This window comes from Centropristis striata, chromosome 21 (genome assembly GCF_030273125.1).
Source record: "Centropristis striata isolate RG_2023a ecotype Rhode Island chromosome 21, C.striata_1.0, whole genome shotgun sequence".
Classification (NCBI taxonomy): Eukaryota; Metazoa; Chordata; class Actinopteri; order Perciformes; family Serranidae; genus Centropristis; species Centropristis striata.
Window position 1 is genome coordinate 4,884,330 of NC_081537.1, and position 17,629 is coordinate 4,901,958.

Here is a 17,629-nt window from a genome sequence, read left to right on the forward strand (position 1 = left end):
AAAGACACAATCTTGTCCTCGGGCAAGATGTCCCGAGTAGGACGAGCCCTTGGAAAGAACTGGAGTAAACACAGCAGAGCTCCTTGAATATAGCCACAAACATCAGGTAAACAAAATAACATACAATATAACAATACATACAATCTACAAGAGTTTGCAAGAGCACTGAAAATGTGTGATACTTTTTGTGTGTAAAAGTATATATATATTGTGGGTTGGTGTGTGTAAAAACTGCAGTGTACAGCAGTCTAGTGGTGTACTTTGCACCTCAGCATCCTTATCATCCTTATGAACAGCTACTGGATATGTGGGCTTGATCATAAATGCATGATTCCATCCAAAGGTTCAAGCTGACTATCGTCTCACCTTAAGTCTCCCAGAGATCACTGTGACTCACTCGTAACGTTTCAGCAATCATCAACCACCCTGACTTCATATAAACTCTTGGATCAATGGGTGAGAGGGCGGGTCCGTTTGGAGTAAATGCTGAGGTTGCACTGGTTATTCTTCGATGGTCGCTAGGCGGGGAATCATTGACAGATAGCTGCTGATAGCTGAGGATGTTGGAGATAACTGTTGGTTTTATCAGATGATGGAAGTGCAGCAGGTGGGTGGGGAACATTTGTTTTATCAGAGCCTTCGATGTTGACGCCTCAATGTTACTGCCTCATGCACATGTTGGCTGTAAAAGCACAGCACAATTACTTCAGTTTTATCTGAGTTTTACATTAGGAAATTGGGTCTCAAGGTAAAGCATGCGTGAAATGTAGCAAGCTAATCAGTTTAATCCAGCTTGATGGATAGTTTTAACTGATAGATATAACTTGGTGTCGTCAGCATAATAATGAAAGTTCATTTCTAGTGATATCAAAGCACAGAACCTTGTGGAACACCGTGACTTGAGAATTCATGTTGGCATGAACAGACTGAGATCGATCAGATAAATAGGATTTAAACCAGCTTAGTGCAGTTACTTTGATGCCAATTGAAGCGCTTTAGCACTACAGGTCACCCATACATTCATACAAGCTAGCTTGCCATGTGCAACACACCAATGAAAGAGCCATTGGGAGGTGTCAGTGCCTTGCCCAAGGATACTTCTGTAGACTGCCTTGGACAGAGATCAAACCACCGACCCTTCCAACAGTGGGTAACCACTCTACCATCTGAGCCACAGCCATATTGAATTAATATTTAATAATAGGGCCAAACAGTTATGGGATTTTAGAAAGAAAAATACACAGATTCCTGATGTAACTGTTGCCAATTTATTGCAACAGATAAAGGAATTCATTTTCTGTTGGCTGGAATAAAGTGATAAGGAGATTTTTTTTTACTGGTGTAAAACCCTCTGACTTGCAAGTCTGATACTCTCTGAGAGCTTACTTCTGTGGTTCTTGTCGTCATTGTAGAGAACTTAAGCTTGACTTTTTTGTTTTCAAACTGCTCAGTGTTGACCAATTATTCCTAAACATTTAATCCAAATGGCTATAATTTAATGGTTTGATTCTGCAAACTGTCTTTTTAATTTAGAATTACACTTAAAACAAAGGTTGTGTCACTTTGAGAATCCAACAGAGCATAAACAATAACTTCTTGTGTTGGTTGCTTGAAAGCCAGACAGGAATTATTGCTGCTGTTTGGGTGTTAACTTTATCGAGGATTACTGTATTTGAAGTAGCGACTGTTGTTGTGTCTTTGTGTTTTGATGTTTGATTTTTTCCATTGAACATTTCTTGACTTGGTGGTCTTTGTTTGGCTTGCGGTTGTCTTTGTTGTTTGGCTCGATCCTCATACAAACATGTGGGATGCTGCTTGCAACACATGCCATGTTGCAGACACTTATATTGATGCAGCTCTTCGAGTAGTGACCAGACTCTAGACATCAAAAGCATAACTTTTCGGTTTGCACAAATTTGATTCTCTGCGAGACTTTGTTTTCTATGCATCTTCCTGCATCTATGCAAAGTGTCCCCATTCTTCTTACATTGATTTAACCTTTGTTTCCTTATAATCTATGTGCCGTTTTCATGTGCAGCAATGACACTCAAAATAAATCAGTTGAAAGAAACCGACTTGCGTTTGCCTGGTGCTTGGAGGGAGTTACACCTGATATGGCACCCGATTCAGACGTATATCTACAATTGAATGGTTGTTCATCAGAGTTATCTTCCCGTCAGTATGGGTAAGCTGGCCAATGTGTTGTTTAGCGGAAGTAAGGGGTATAAAGCACTAAAAGTTGCTTTTAGGGCGAGTGTGAGGAGTCAAACAAACCCAGGACTTTTACAAAGGTTTGACTTTTACCTGGGTTTGTGTCCCATGTGGAACAAAATGTCAATGATTTGAAGTTACGTGATAAGCTAATGATTGTCTCCCTGTATGTGTGCAGGAGGAGCTCGGCGGGCTCCGGCCTCGTCTCTGCCAGCTGAAGAAGGGAAGCAGCGGCTACGGCTTCAACCTGCACAGTGAGAAGTCCAAGCCAGGCCAGTACATCAGAGCTGTGGATGAAGACTCTCCAGCACAGAGAGCAGGCCTCAAACCCCAGGACAAGATCATCCAGGTACACAGCACCTACTCACTTATCCTCTAAATCAGGGATTCCCAACCTGGACAGGGGGGCACCAAAGGTCCACGGGGGGTCGCGAAGCCCTCTTGATTTTAAGGGATGAAATAAATCTAATGTGTTAAATATAGATGAGTCAGAATTAAATTAATTAGTGTGACAAAAACAACTAAATAAGGGCTACATTAAACGTTTATTCATTTATTTAAATAAAAAATCACTATAGAAAAGTTTAAAAATATAGACTATATCGCGAGAATAAGGACGTGTGTAACATCCCTCCTGCAGTATACACAGGTAACCTCACCTAGCGGTAACCTCACGTAGTGGTAACCTCACCTGGCGGTAACCTCACCTGGCGGTAACCTCACCTGGCGGTAACCTCACCTAGCGGTAACCTCACCTAGTGATAACCTCACCTAGCGGTAACCTTACCTAGCGGTAACCTCACCTAGCAGTAACCTCAACTAGCGGTAACCTCACCTAGCAGTAACCTCACCTAGCGGTAACCTCACCTAGCGGTAACCTCACCTAGCGGTAACCTCACCACTAGGTTCATAGAAGCAATGGACAAAATTAGAGCCGAATGCATCTTTTACAGTGAGAAACTGGCAAATGAAAGTTTTGAAACCCTGCAAGCTGAAGCGACACCAGACAACTAAACATCCTGACAGTGGGTAAACCCAAAGAGTTTTTCCTCAGAAAAAGGGAACTTGCTGTCACAAACAGGCCCCAAAACATTATGGACAGTTTTAATGAAGCTGGAAGCGACCAGAAGCAGTCAACGGTTTTTGAGTTTGAGTTTTTTTCGTCTTTTGAGTGAAACACTGATTGAACCTGCTTGCATAAAAATGGCTGAGATACTATGTGGACCGCAGGTGGCTAACAAATTTAAGACTGTACCACTGTCCCATAACACAGTGAGGGGGTCGCCAAAGTTTAAAATGGTAAAAATGTGGTTCCCTCAAGGAAAAGGTTGGGAACCACTGCTCTAAGTCACACACACACACACACACACACACACACTTCCATTTCTCACATTATTGTGAGTGGTAAGAGTTTTAAAGCCTGTGTTATTGTGTTTGCATGCTGTAATCCTATTACATCCGGGGGCAAATGGGGAACTGAAATCCCAAGTGTTATAAGGTTATTATGAGATGGAGTGAGTATGAAGCTGTTAGGAGCACATGAATCTGCATAATTTTGCACATGCAACTGTGTTAACTTGTAGGGTCGTGTGTGTGTGTGTGTGTGTGTGTGTGTGTGTGTGAGTGTGAGTGTGAGAGTGAGAGAGTTTTAAGGAGTGCAGGAATCCTCAATTCTCCCTCTGTGTGTGTGTGACGGCTGGGCCTTCAGGCCATGCTAACATGGCAGGGCCACAGTTAATCCACTTACTGTGTCTGTGTGCTGAATTAGAGTCTCTCACATGTGGCAGTGGGACGGTATAATACCACAACTGTACATACTGGATTCATTAGACAGAAGCTTTAACCCTTTAATGCACAACATGTGCATCTAAAGTGACCCGACTAAGTTTTTTAAATTCTATATCTTTGTAATAAATTAATTTCATCATTCAGTATTGCAGGTTTTTCCTCAAATAGCTTGTTTTTGATCATCATACATTTTAATTTTTTGTTTTCATTTCTTACTTTTGAATAAAAAAACTTTTTTTATCACTACGCTTCTAATGCACAAGGTCATTTTTGACCCATGTTGTGCATTAGAAGGTGTTTATATGTTGTCACCAATTTAAAACCTGACAAAGAAGACGCAAATATTAACTATCTTATTTTGTTAAATTGGTGTTTTTTCCAATGGAAATTATTATCTGGTGGCTCTAATAAGTCTCAAATGTTAAAATATGTGATTTTTCCAATGTAATCTGGTGGTTCTAACAACTCTTTTAAGCTAAACCTTCAAAATAAGACAAACATAGTTACACATATACTCAAATTATTAATTCAGTGTAATCACTTTTTGTATTAATACGCTTCTAATGCACAAAGTCATTTTGACCCATGTGTGTAAACTTGATGTAATAATACAAAAACTACTTTTCTTCATAAAGTATGAAAGGAAAAATGGATATAATGATCTGTTGTAATAAAAAAAATAATAAAAAAGATCAAGATTCAAACACACAGCCAGCATGAAATAACATGGGAAATGAATGTGGGTCTTTTTTTTTTTTTAACCCATGTTGTGCATTAGAAGGTGTTTATATATATATTAATATATTATATGTGCATCAAAGGATTAAACAGGAGACTGTGGAGATTTCAGCAAAGACAATGCTTGTAATTTCATTAGTTCAGTTATCTGTGGAGGTCAGGGTGTGTCTCAGCAGAGGAATGAAGGTTTCGTACCACCTGCCCAGTGTTCACAGACTCTGTGGGAGTTGGTGGGACTGAGAGATTCCTGACAGTTTTCCCATCTCACATCTTCCTCCCACTGACATTCCTCACTGACTTATCTCCCTGGCTGCTTGATTAGTTCCAACTCTGGGAGTATGCTTGGATACCACGCCCTGTAATAACACTGTTACCAAACATTTTCCATCACTGGCACCATTACTCTTCTGTCTGCTGTCATTCCACTCCATTAGTTTCACTACAGACACAGAACTGGTAACTTTTCTTACCTTACATTGAAATCATCACTCACTTCCCTTTTTGTAAATAATCAGAGGTACCATATAATTAAGTCTCATCATACAACAGCTGCATTGTGATAATAGAGTGGTGAGTGTTTGGATGGTGTGGCTTCAGTCTTTACACAGTGATGGCTAACAGATGTTTTAATGGTGCATTTGATGATATCTCAAACCATATAATACACCACAGTTGTAAAAAAAAAAAAAAAAAGTATAATATGATAACATTATCACATTAATGGTTAGTCCTTTTTCCTCACAGCAGGAGGGTTGCAGGTTAGAATCTGGCTTGCGTCTCTCCCGTGTCAGCGTGGGTTCTCTCCAGGTTCTCTGGCTTCCTCCCACAGTCCAAAAACATGCAGCTTAGGTTTAACTGGTGACTCTAAATTGTCCATAGGAGTGAATGAGAGCGTGAATGGTTGTCGGCCTCTATATGTCAGCCCTGTTCTCGTCTGGAGAATGAATGACTGAAGATATTAATGGATACATTTTTGTGAAAAGGTTGAATTCATTATTCAGCCCTAACTACTTATTATTGTTTATTGTTGTTGTTGTTGTTGTTGTTATTATGTTTCCATCCATATATGCATAGAACACTTAATTTATATTCAATTGTAGGTATTTTCTTTATAATTATTTTTTGTACGGTTCCAGCCTCGGCTAGGATTTGCTGCTTTTAGATCTGTTAGATCATTGGAACCTAAATCTTTAACTTTTGGTTTGTCGGACAAAACAAGACATTTTACTATATCACCATGTTATCATGTCAAATTCTGTATGAACTTGCTGTGTAGTTTGGGTCTCAAATGTGAACCTCTCCCAGGGTTCATACGGGTGTTTGAAATTCTTGAAAATGCTTAAATTTAAATGTTTAAAGAGGTGTGTAAGATACTGGAAAAGCTTAAAAATTTACCTTGAAAGTCCTTGAAAAATGCTTGAATTTGACCACTGCTAAAGTGTACTCTACTCTACTCTACTCTACTCTACTCTACTCTCCTCCTCAGGTTAATGGCATGTCAGTGATTGGCATGCAGCACTCGGAGGTGGTAGCAGCCATTAAAGCAGGAGGAGACGAGGCCGTTCTGCTGGTGGTGGACGCTGAGACGGAGGAGTTCTTTAAGAGATGTAACGTGCTGCCGGGGGTGGAACACGTCACCGGTACAACACGCACATGATCTTACACCTTGATTACATTTGAATTTGTAAAAGTTTCTAGAATTTGCCACATTCAGTGTTTATTATTAAAGTATTTAAATCAGGGATGGGCAACTGGAGGCCCGGGGGCCACATACGGCCCGCACCCTCACTTTAAGTGGCCCTCAGTACAACTACATACATGAAATGAGCATGAAATCTTAAAAGTGCAGTGTAAAAATGCACAAAATTACTTCTTGCAATTGACAGGGTTCATACGGATGCTTGAAATCCTTGAAAATGCTTAAATTTTAATGTTGTATTTTCAAGGTTTGAAAAGTGCTTGGATTTTGGATAAAGTGCTTGAAAATGCTTGAAATAATATGCTTGTAAAAATACACAAAATTACTTCTTGCAATTAATGTTGGTCTGCTGTTCTTGCACTGAAAAAAAAAGAAATCACAGTAAGTGGTTATTTTTTATTTGCTTCAAACCTTTTGTATTCCTATTTATACTGTTCTACATGCATTTGAGCATGAATTATGTTAAGTTACTACACTGTAAACATATTTAAAATTGCAATTTCATCATATCTGGTTAAGTGCACGGTCCTATATGTGGCCCTGTGGTAGTGAACATGAAAAACTGTGTCCACCTGCAGCATTTAAGTAGCCCTTCCCTGATTTAAATATAAAGAACAAAGTGATCAGACTTTGAGTTTTATCAGACTGTACAGGTGATATAAATGACGTAAAGCTCTTTGTGTCTTCTTCTCCTCTGCAGGACGTCTTCCTGAGCCAGCGGCAGACAGCAGAGCATCAGAGGACGAGGAGGAGGTGAGGACCACTGAGCACACACACACACACACACACACACACACACACACACACACACACACCTACACACACACCCTGATAGTGGCCTGGAAAAGCCCCACTGATCCTCTCTGCACATTCCTGGCAGCAGATTAAGACCGGAGCAGTGTTGTGTGCAGCATTCTGTCTTCTGTCTTCATGTGTTTCCTGTCCAGACGGTAAAACTCTCGAGTCATTTCCAGCACGTGGTGGTGCAAAACATGACAATATGCATTTGACACTAATTTATATATTTAAAAAAACTCAACAAAAACAGTGTTCGATCAATGAACAATTAAAGACGAGCTCATACATATGAAGGAAAACTTTCTAACGTTGACAAAAAAAGAGCAAAGATGCACATGTCTTTCATTAGACTCTGCCTGTCTAGTAAATACTGATCATTTTGATACTCAGTAGCAAGGTTATAAAAGTTTTGGACTATTCATTAATTTTGGTTTTAATTTTGTTGCCAATTTTTGTTTTCAAATTCAGTTAGTTTTAATGAATTTTAAGAGTGAGTTTGCTAGTTTTATTTTGTTTTTTTTGAAAATGCTTAGTTTTAGTTTTGTTTATATTAGTTTTAGTCTTAGTTTTAGTTTTTTTTTTTGTAATGGGCTATGTGGCTCATGCATGATTGACCAATATCAGCATTTTACAGCAAAACCAGAGTGCAGTAACTACATTTTTGGGGTCAAAGGTCAAATAAATCATCATGATTTTTGAGCATAAAAATTACATCATCAATACATGTAGAAATAAGTCTCATATCACTCATCTACTTATAACCCATTTGGCTGGCCAGTTAAAAAACGTTATACAACTTTCAAGCAGATTTTCTCAATTTAACCCTTTGCTAGTTACTGCAGTTAGACTTTGTAGGGCAGATCATCTATGACATCATCAGGGCCATTTTTTCAGACTTAACAAAACTTCCCCAAGCCACAGAAGAAATAATGCAACTGCTGCAATTTGTATAGTACCCTTCGTTATCTGAATGTGTAAAATAAGCACAATGCGCCTTAAATTAGCTGTCAGTAAAAATCAACATGTGGAACCGATTTATTTTTCCTGCTGGTGGGATTATAGATCAAACATTTAATTAATGATACACATGAACATAAATCAGTTGGACAATGCCAAACACTGTCAAATTACATCAGAAATAGGGCGTAAAATTAAAAATTGTACATCACGGTATTAGACACTTTTAATTACCGTAAATCAAAGAATAGCACAAAAGTTTTACACTGTAGAAAACACACAGTTTTGCTGTAAAAATATACAATTTTCATGTAAAATTAATGGAGAAGTAGCATGATGTCACAATGACACAATTACCCTTAAAATAACGGTATTATTTAGTCTAAATTAGAATAGTTTAGCTGATATTTACATTTAAATTTACAGTAGGAAATCCACTCGCTGTATTATTTACGGTGAAGTTCTGGCAACCACAGCTGGTATTTTACCGTTAATCAAACAGATTTTTTTACAGTACTGTATGAACCCTTCCCCCCTAACTTGTGGCTGACCCTTCACCATGGCAACAACCCAGTGAGTGTGTGTGTGTTTGCGTCCCTCTGACTCCGTCTCTCTGCTGTGTCCTGGAGGATCATGGGATTGAAGTGGCTTTAACTGTCAGGGCGAGTTGGGGATTATGCTAATGAGATGACTAACGAGCCCAGTTCTCATCCTCACAAATACTGCAACAACAATCACTCCTTCACCACCAATTACACAACACACAGAGAGTATCAGAGCGCTCATCAGCACCTCTGACCTTAACTGTGTGTGTGTGTGTGTGTGTGTGTGTGTATACTTCGTACATAGTGAGGACCAGACTAAAAAACTAAACTAAAACTAAAGCAAAAAATAAATACGGAACTAAAACTAGCAAACTCACTCTAAAAACTAACTAAAACTAATGACTTCACTATTCCAATGAGGGCCCTCACAAAGATAGAAGTACAAGAATGTGTGTGTCTGTGCTGTGTCTGTGTGTGTGTGTGTGTGTGTGTGTGTGTTCTTGTACTTCCTACAAAATGAGGACTGGAACACATTTTTAACCAACAGAGTGAGGACATTTTTGCAAAGTGAGGACATTTCGGCCGTTCCTCACTTCTTTAAAGGCTTTTTTGAGATTTCAGACTTTGTTTTAAGGGTTAAAGGTTACATGATAATGATAACTAACTGAAACTGTATTGTGAGATTACAAAACTAACTAAACTTATAGTGAAAATGTCCTTTGTTTTCTTCTTTGTCAACTTTTCTCATACATAATGAAGATTGATAAGGCAAAAATATAAATACAAATATCCCATTACAAAATACTAAAACTAATAAAAACTAAACTAAAGCATTTCAAAAAATAAAAATGAAACTAAAACCAGCAAACTCATTCTAAAAACTCATTAAAACTAACGACTTCACTGTTCCAATGAGGGTCCTCACAAAGATAGAAGTACAAGAGTGTGTGTGTGTGTGTGTGTGTGCGTGTGTGTGTGTGTGTGTGTGTGTGTGTGTGTGTGTGTGTGTTTGTGTTTGTGTTTGTGTAGCAGCTCAGGTCTGAGCAATATGGACTTTCTATAGAAATCATGCGCAATAATGTATTGTTAAATATAAACATATTTGCACAGATCTATATTTATTTCAAATTATTTTTCTTTTTTATTTACACAGTTAGAATTACATAAAATGACAAAGATCACAAATACTGTAAAGTGCAGAGAGAGGCAGAAAACCCAGATGGGCTTATTTAAAGCCTCCACCTAAAATTTCATAGTTATAAGAAAGTATTCTTATACAGCAGCAACTGTAACAAGCAATTTCCCCCTAGTCATCAATAAAGTATTTCTGATTGTGATCTACAAAAATACTGCCCCAGACAAATAGAGTGAGCATCTTAAGAGGTTTTATAGTTACATTAGTGGAAATAGAATGGTTTACTTTAATTGTTGATAAGTGCTGTATGTTTATGTGTTCCAAGCTTCTCAGAGCAGCTAGAAACCTGGTCGCTGCTCTTGTGTTTTGCAGCATATTGTAGCGTTTGTCCAAAGCCACTTAGAGAGCCGGAGTTTATTTTTAGAAGAGCAGCTGCTTACCAATTGGACGCCAATTTCATACATCCATGAAGCGAGTCACATGGAGGAAACGTGCTGTAGATGAGTCAGTGATGCAGCTGAAGATGTGTTCAGGTTCCAACCAGCCTCAGCTTTAATTAGTGAGTGATGAGAATATGATTGAGGCACGCTGCACGTCAGGATGACTGACAGCAGGGGGCGCACTGCTGCAACACTAAACAGCTCTGCTCTTCCCTCTGGACACTAGTGAGCCTTCACAGCTACACAATGAAAGGCTGATATTATTATACAGTATTGTAAACATTCAGCACCAACTATATGGATCAGGGGCAGCAGGATGATGCATTCAGGTACAGTACAGGCCAAAAGTTTGGACACACCTTCTCATTCAATGCGTTTCCTTTATTTTCATGACTATTTACATTGTAGATTCATCAAAACTATGAATGAACACATGTGGAATTATGTACTTAACAAAAAAGTGTGAAATAACTGAAAACATGTCTTATATTCTAGTAAGCAAAGGGTGGTTACTTTGAGGAATCTAAAATACAAGACATGTTTTCAGTTATTTCACACTTTTTTTGTTAAGTACACAATTCCATATGTGTTCATTCATAGTTTTGATGCCTTCAGTGAGAATCTACAATGTAAATAGTCATGAAAATAAAGAAAAACGCATTGAATGAGATGGGTGTGTCCAAACTTTTGGCCTGTACTGTACATCTCAACAAAATAGAATATCGTGCAAAAGCTCAATAATTTTTGACAATAATTTCAGAAAGTTAAAACTTATATATTATATAGATTCATTACACATAGAGTGAAATATTTCAAGCCTGTTTTTCTTGTAAATTTGATGATTCTGGCTTAGAGATAATGAAAACACAAAACTCAGTGTCTCAGAAAATTAGAATATTGTTAAGAAGTTCAATATGTGAGTCCACATTCAGTGGTGGTCTGGGAAATCTATCACATGGAACAAAAAACTTACTTCTTGAGGCTTCAAAAAGATACACTACCGGTCAAAAGTTTTAGAACACACCAATTTTTCCAGTTTTTTATTGAAATTCAAGCAGTTCAGGTCAAATGAACAGCTTGAAAGGGTACAAAGGTAAGTGGTGAACTGCCAGAGGTAAATAAAAAAGGTAAGCTTAACCAAAACTGAAAAATAATGTACATTTCAGGATTATACAAGTAGGAACAAGAAATGGGTTAGCAACTTAACTCTATGGAGTCTTGGGCTATTTTGTCCATTTTTGAATTCTTTTAATGTCTTTGTAAGTCATTTTGTGTCTTTTTGTGTCTTTTTTTTGTCATTTTGTTTCTTTTTTTAGTCATTTTGTGTCTTTTGATGTCTTTTTTTGGTCATTTTGTGTCTTTTTTTAGTCCTTTAGTCCAACATAAAATGTGATTTTGAATCTTTTTTTTACTTTCAAAACACTATCATTAGAATTTTAAATGTTGCAAATGTGCATTCATTTCAGATTACACTGAGACATTAAACTGCATCATTTTCAATTAAATTCTGGAAAAGTTCGTGTGTTCTAAAACTTTTGACCAGTAGTGTATATTTGTTAACAGATGGAGACCTGCCATGCCCATACTAATGCAATAAAAGTCATGTTATCTTTATTTAATTTTACTTTATTTCACTTTGTTTAATTTTATTTATTTACATTTACACAGTTGATTATTAAATTACTCATTGTTTGTTTGAGTTACTTTTGTTTAACCATATCATTTATACACATTTGACCTGATGCATGTTCCTTAATGCTGTATGAAGCAGATCACAAATGAGAAACAGCTGACTAAATGTCAATTTGTATATATATATGTCTGTATAAGCTGCAAAAATTAAAATAAAATTTAAGTAAAAAAAAAAAAGACACATAGGGGATCTGAGAGGAGCGTGAATCCCATAATAAAGGAGTTTGAGTCGACCTTATATTGGTCCTTATAAATGTGCTTTATTTACCAGCAGCTCTCTGAAGACACTAATAAGTTCACTGTAGCTGGGTGTGGCTATTAGTGCTGCTGTTGCAGTAAGACTCACTTGCAAAAAAAGGGGACAATTTTTCACCAAATATATGCATATTACCTCATTTAAATATGTGCAGAAATAGACCCAGAGCACTGAGCTTTTTTGCTGAGTTGGCAACACAATTAGAGGTGCAATTAACCCTTTGTGAGTGCTTTGAGAATTACACATTTCTTACTTGAATGTTTAGGAGCCACAAAAGCAGCATAATCCTTTTGTGAATTAGCCCCTCTATTATTCTGCCATACAAAGTCTTACTGCAGTCACTAGCAAAGGGTAAAACTGAGAAAAACTGCTTTAAAGTTATTTAATGTTTTTTAACTTGCCAGCCAAATTTCTACATGTATTGATGATGTAATTTTTATGCTCAAAAAATATGACGATTTATTTGATCTTTGACCTCAAAAATGTAGTTACTGCACTCTGGTTTTGCTGTAAAAGGTTCTAATTTTGATGCATAAACAGAGTACAGTAACTACAATGTTGTCTTCTTTCAGCTTTTATATTTTGTTTTCAGTGATCAAACATTTTCATATTGATTTTGTTAGAAGTGTGTCTAAAAGTGTTTAACAACTCTATTCAAAGATTTGTGTATTTTAGACTTAATATTATAAAGCAATGTTATATTTTAGTCTTAATATCATTTTTATCTCACTTTATTTACTTCATCACTATCTAGATAATAATTTCCCTTTCAAATAAACTTATAATTTCTATTATTTTTATGTTTAAATTAGTATATATATCCAAATCAGAACGTGGTAAGTGCAATTACTGCTTTGGTTTTAAGTTGGATTTTGTAGTTACTGCAATTTTTATATTATTTCTCTGAAATAAAGCAAAAATTGAAATCTAAAACTTTGTCACAAGATAAAACAGACACCAAGGAGTTCACTTTTAGTTATAACTCAGTTTCGATCAAAAATGTAGTTACTGCAGTTAGACTCTGTAGGGCAGAATATGTGAGAGAATAAAAGCCTCAGAAACAGCTTCCATGTTGCTCTGAATCATCTGCATTTGACTGCTGTGCACTTTATTTATATTTATATATCTATATTTATGCAAATACTTGTATCGCACACTTCTCTTAAACTAGATTTTATATTTCACTGTGTTGTGTTGTATTGTGTTTTACTTTGTATGTTTGGCTTGACCGGGCCTCAGTGCTTAATTTCGTGCCTCATCATGTGCATGCATGTGTTGTTGGTGTGACAATAAAGAATTCTTTAATCTTTAGTTATCTCTATGAAAAATGTTCACAGTATGGAAAATATCCTGTAACCTAACCCTTTAAACCAGGGGTCTCAAACTCAAATGACCTGGGGGCCGATGGAGGCAGTATCGAAATGACCCAAAAAAGACACAAAATGACTGAAAAAAGACACAAAATTACTAAAAAAAATACACATAATGACCAAAAGACACAAAATGACTGAAAAAAAACACACTAAATTACTTAAAAAATACACAAAATGACCAAAAAAAGACCCAAAATTACCCCAAAAATACACAAAATTACTAAAAAAGACACAAAATTATTAGAAAAATACCAAAAAAAGACACAAAATTATTTTAAAAATGTAATTAAAGGGATCTTCCATACACAACACGGTAAAGTGCCATTCATATAAAACTCACATTAAACTTTCATAAACTTCCCATGCTTTAAACTCATGCAGTATGTGTTTGTGTGTGTCAGGCAGCAGCAGAGGTGAAGACTAGCGTGTCTGTGAGTAAGACGTCCTCCATCTCCTCCCTGCCAGCAGCCAGCAGCAGCTTCACACCTGCAGAGGTACACAGCGCCCCCACATGGTCACTACATGGAAGCACAGTTGACTGTTTTGCTACAGCTTAATAAATATATACAGCAAGATTAACAAGAACATATGTTTTTAAGTGTATCCCATCACCTCATGGTTCTTCCTGCCAATAATAATAATGCAAATGCCATCAGTAATAGAGGCGACTTTATTGATACACACAGAGATAGTTCAGAGTGATTTAAATAGTCACAGAAAAGCATAAACAATAAGCGATTTAACCCTCTGGAGTCCATCTATTTATTGAAAATACACGTTTTATTTACAGTGATAACTTTATTCATATATGATATGTAGACAAGCTGAGAAAGCCAGTTAAAGTTCAATCATAGGAGCTTTCACAGTGTGACATTTATGTTTCTAGACCATTTTTAAAATGTGAATTTTCTTTCTACAATGAAAACTATTACTATTTTCAATTTACATGCAAGTAGACTGTTATGCATTTTTATTATTTATTATTTTTTCTGCTGTTTTTGTGTGTATAAATGGTTTTAAAAAATGGTACATTTCCATAGACACTTGTGTCTTTTGTTTGTATTTTGGGTTCCTGGCAGCTTGTTAATTAAAATAAAAGGAAAAATCTGACTGATAGCCAAGTTTGTGTGGAGAAACACATGGATGCTACCACATCCATGTGCTTTTATTTTGAAGGCGGGTCTAACACCTTCTTACCGTAACGCCTTATGGCCCACCTTCAAAAAAAAAAAAGCAAACACATGTAGCTTTAAAAAAAAAAATCACATGGATGTGTTAACAGAATCCACAGCAGAATTTACAAGAAGACAGTCAAAATATGATGCCTTGAAAAAAACATAGAAGAACCCTTATTATCCTTTATAATAATTCATTAAAATATGCAATGATTAAGATGGAATAGTGGCATTAGAATGCACAAGAGGCACCAAATTTAGGCTTTTCGGGAAATTTCTTGTCTGTCAGGGACCCAAACAAAGCCCGGGTGTCAGGGAGCATGCTCCCCCGGAGAACATTTTTGCCCAAAAAGCCTAAATTTGGTGCCTCTCTCACATTCTAATGCCACTATTCCATCTTAATCATTGCATATTTTAATGATTTATTGTAAAGGACAATAAGGGTTCTTATATGTTTTATTCAAGGCGTCATATTTTGACAGTCTTCTTGCAAATTCTGTGGTGGACCCTGCTAACACATCCATGTGCTTTTATTTTGAAGGCGGGTCTAACACCTTCTTACTAAATAAAAGTTAATAATAAAATTAATTAATTAATTAATTAAATAAAAGCAAAACATGTAGCTTTCAAAATGAAAGCACATGGATGTATTGGCAGAATTTTCAAGAAGACTGTCAAAATATGATGCTTTAAATAAAACATATGAGATCCGTTATTATTCTTTACAATAATTCATTAAAATATGCAATGATTAAGATGGAATAGTGGCATTAGTATGTGTGAGAGGCACCAAATTTAGGCTTTTAGGGCGAAAATGGCAAAACATTTTTTTTGAATGAGGCAGGTTGAGTTTTGTTGTTTTGTTATTACATGATTCAAGTATTTGTGTGTGTCTCCAGGTGGATCCGGCCCCAGCAGCAGACAGTCTGGGTCTGAGCCTGTCCCTGGCCCAGGCCAGAGAGAGAGCCCATCAGAAAAGATCCGCCAAGAAAGCCCCGACCATGGACTGGAGCAAGAGGAACGAACTCTTCAGCAACTTATAAAACATCCTCCTCCTCATCCTCAGTGATCCTGATCCTGATCCTGATCCTGATCCTGCCTCGCCTGTTCTGCCCTCTGGATTTGGTTTTCACCTTTGACAGACACGATGTTAAACTCTCCAGTTATATACAGTATTATTTGATGATTTTATTTGTTTTAATTTAGTTTTTGCCACTTTTATTGCATGTTTTTAATAACGGTTGACATCACACAAAGAAATGAATGTTAATATATTCAGAGGAATGTTTAAAGAGAATCATAGTTATGTTGTTAAGTTTCTCATAAGAAGAAAAAAGGACTGTAAGGAATAATAATGGGGCGTAGGGGGGAAAAAAACATTTTGGCAAGATTTTCTGAAATCTACAATTGAGACAAATGTCAGATTTTGATGTCTGCAATCAGCAACTAGCTTGAAAGAATCTCTGGTTAGTGTCTGTTAATGATCAATGCTGAATCATCTCATAACCGTTCTATGAGAACCTGTTCTACTGTTCATCTGTGTTCTTCGGCTCTAAAGATGGAGAATTTGGAGAATGATGAAAGCTCTGCTGGCCTTACTGGAAACATCCCTGCAGGGTTTCTGTCGTCATTTACGATTCAGGAAAATTACAGATTTTGTTTGACTGATGATTGTACATACATGATTAAATGATTTAAGAGGTTTTTTTCTTTTTGACTCACTTTGGTTCCTCGGTTAGTCGTGTTGATTCTGACTTGATGAGCTGTAGCTATAGACTTTATACATCTAGCTTAACATGTAGTTTAAATAGCATAATATCAGCCAGATAATTATAAAACAGTCTACCTTAACACTGCAAAAAAGGTGTCTTAAAACAAGATAAAACAGTAAATCTGAGGGAAATGATCTTGCTGCATGGACAGATAATTTACCTTGACAATATTTCTTAAATTATAGATTATTAAATCTAGAAATAAGCATGTTGAACACTTAAAATAAGAAATTAACTCTTAAAACAAGATAAATTAAAGCTGCAAGCAGCGATGAACTGGGAATTATTTGTTTCTTACCAAGATAAAAAAAAACTTTAGATTTAGAAGTGTTAGATAATTTATCTTGTTTTAAGAGTCTCAGGTTTATATATGTATGTATATATATGTGTGTGTGTATATATGTATATATATATGTGTATATATGTATATATATGCATGTATGTATGTATATATATGTATATATGTATGTATACATATGTTTATATATATATGTGTGTATTTATATTTATGTATATATATATATATATATATATGTGTGTATGTTGTGTTGATTCAGCTAAAAACTGCGGGAATTTCAAATTGCATCAGTTTTTTAATTACACAGAAGACTTTAATGTGAAAATACTGGCTTTGTCCTGAAGAATGAACCAGTGAGCGATGACAATATAACATGTGGTTCAAATGAATTTGAGCCTGGTTTGTAAGCAGTAAACCTTGGAAACAGTTATTAGACGTTAAAGTGGCACTTATCGATATTTTATATTCATTGCATGACGAATGAAGAGTAAAACTATGAAAGCAATGGGGGTCAAAAAACAAAAACCCAACTCACTTTCTACATGAATACCAGGCGGCAACCTCCTGGTCTGAACATGGAGGCAAACCAGGAAGTGCCTTAAACTGCATTCTACCAAAAATTCCAGCAGGGGGCGCTAAGTGTGGCTGCAGAAAGATTCTGTCCATTCATTTCAATGCAAAATGAGAAAACTTCTCACTTGATTTATTACTTCAGCACACTATGGTCTCAATCACTAGTAAAAAATCTTCTT

General features: G+C 36.4%; 1 protein-coding gene across 1 annotated transcript in view; it reads left to right on the forward strand.

Moving 5' to 3' along the window:
• The window catches only part of LOC131959293 (Na(+)/H(+) exchange regulatory cofactor NHE-RF1-like), a 43,492-nt gene extending 26,981 nt beyond the window's left edge, over positions 1 to 16,511 (forward strand). Inside the window, exons 2-6 of the mRNA XM_059324446.1 lie at positions 2,390 to 2,560; positions 6,224 to 6,377; positions 7,137 to 7,189; positions 14,034 to 14,126; positions 15,707 to 16,511. Of these exons, the coding sequence (XP_059180429.1) occupies positions 2,390 to 2,560; positions 6,224 to 6,377; positions 7,137 to 7,189; positions 14,034 to 14,126; positions 15,707 to 15,850 (615 nt within the window). The 3' untranslated portion in view covers positions 15,851 to 16,511. The remainder of the gene's footprint in view (positions 1 to 2,389; positions 2,561 to 6,223; positions 6,378 to 7,136; positions 7,190 to 14,033; positions 14,127 to 15,706) is intronic.
• The last annotated feature ends 1,118 nt before the right edge of the window (positions 16,512 to 17,629 follow it).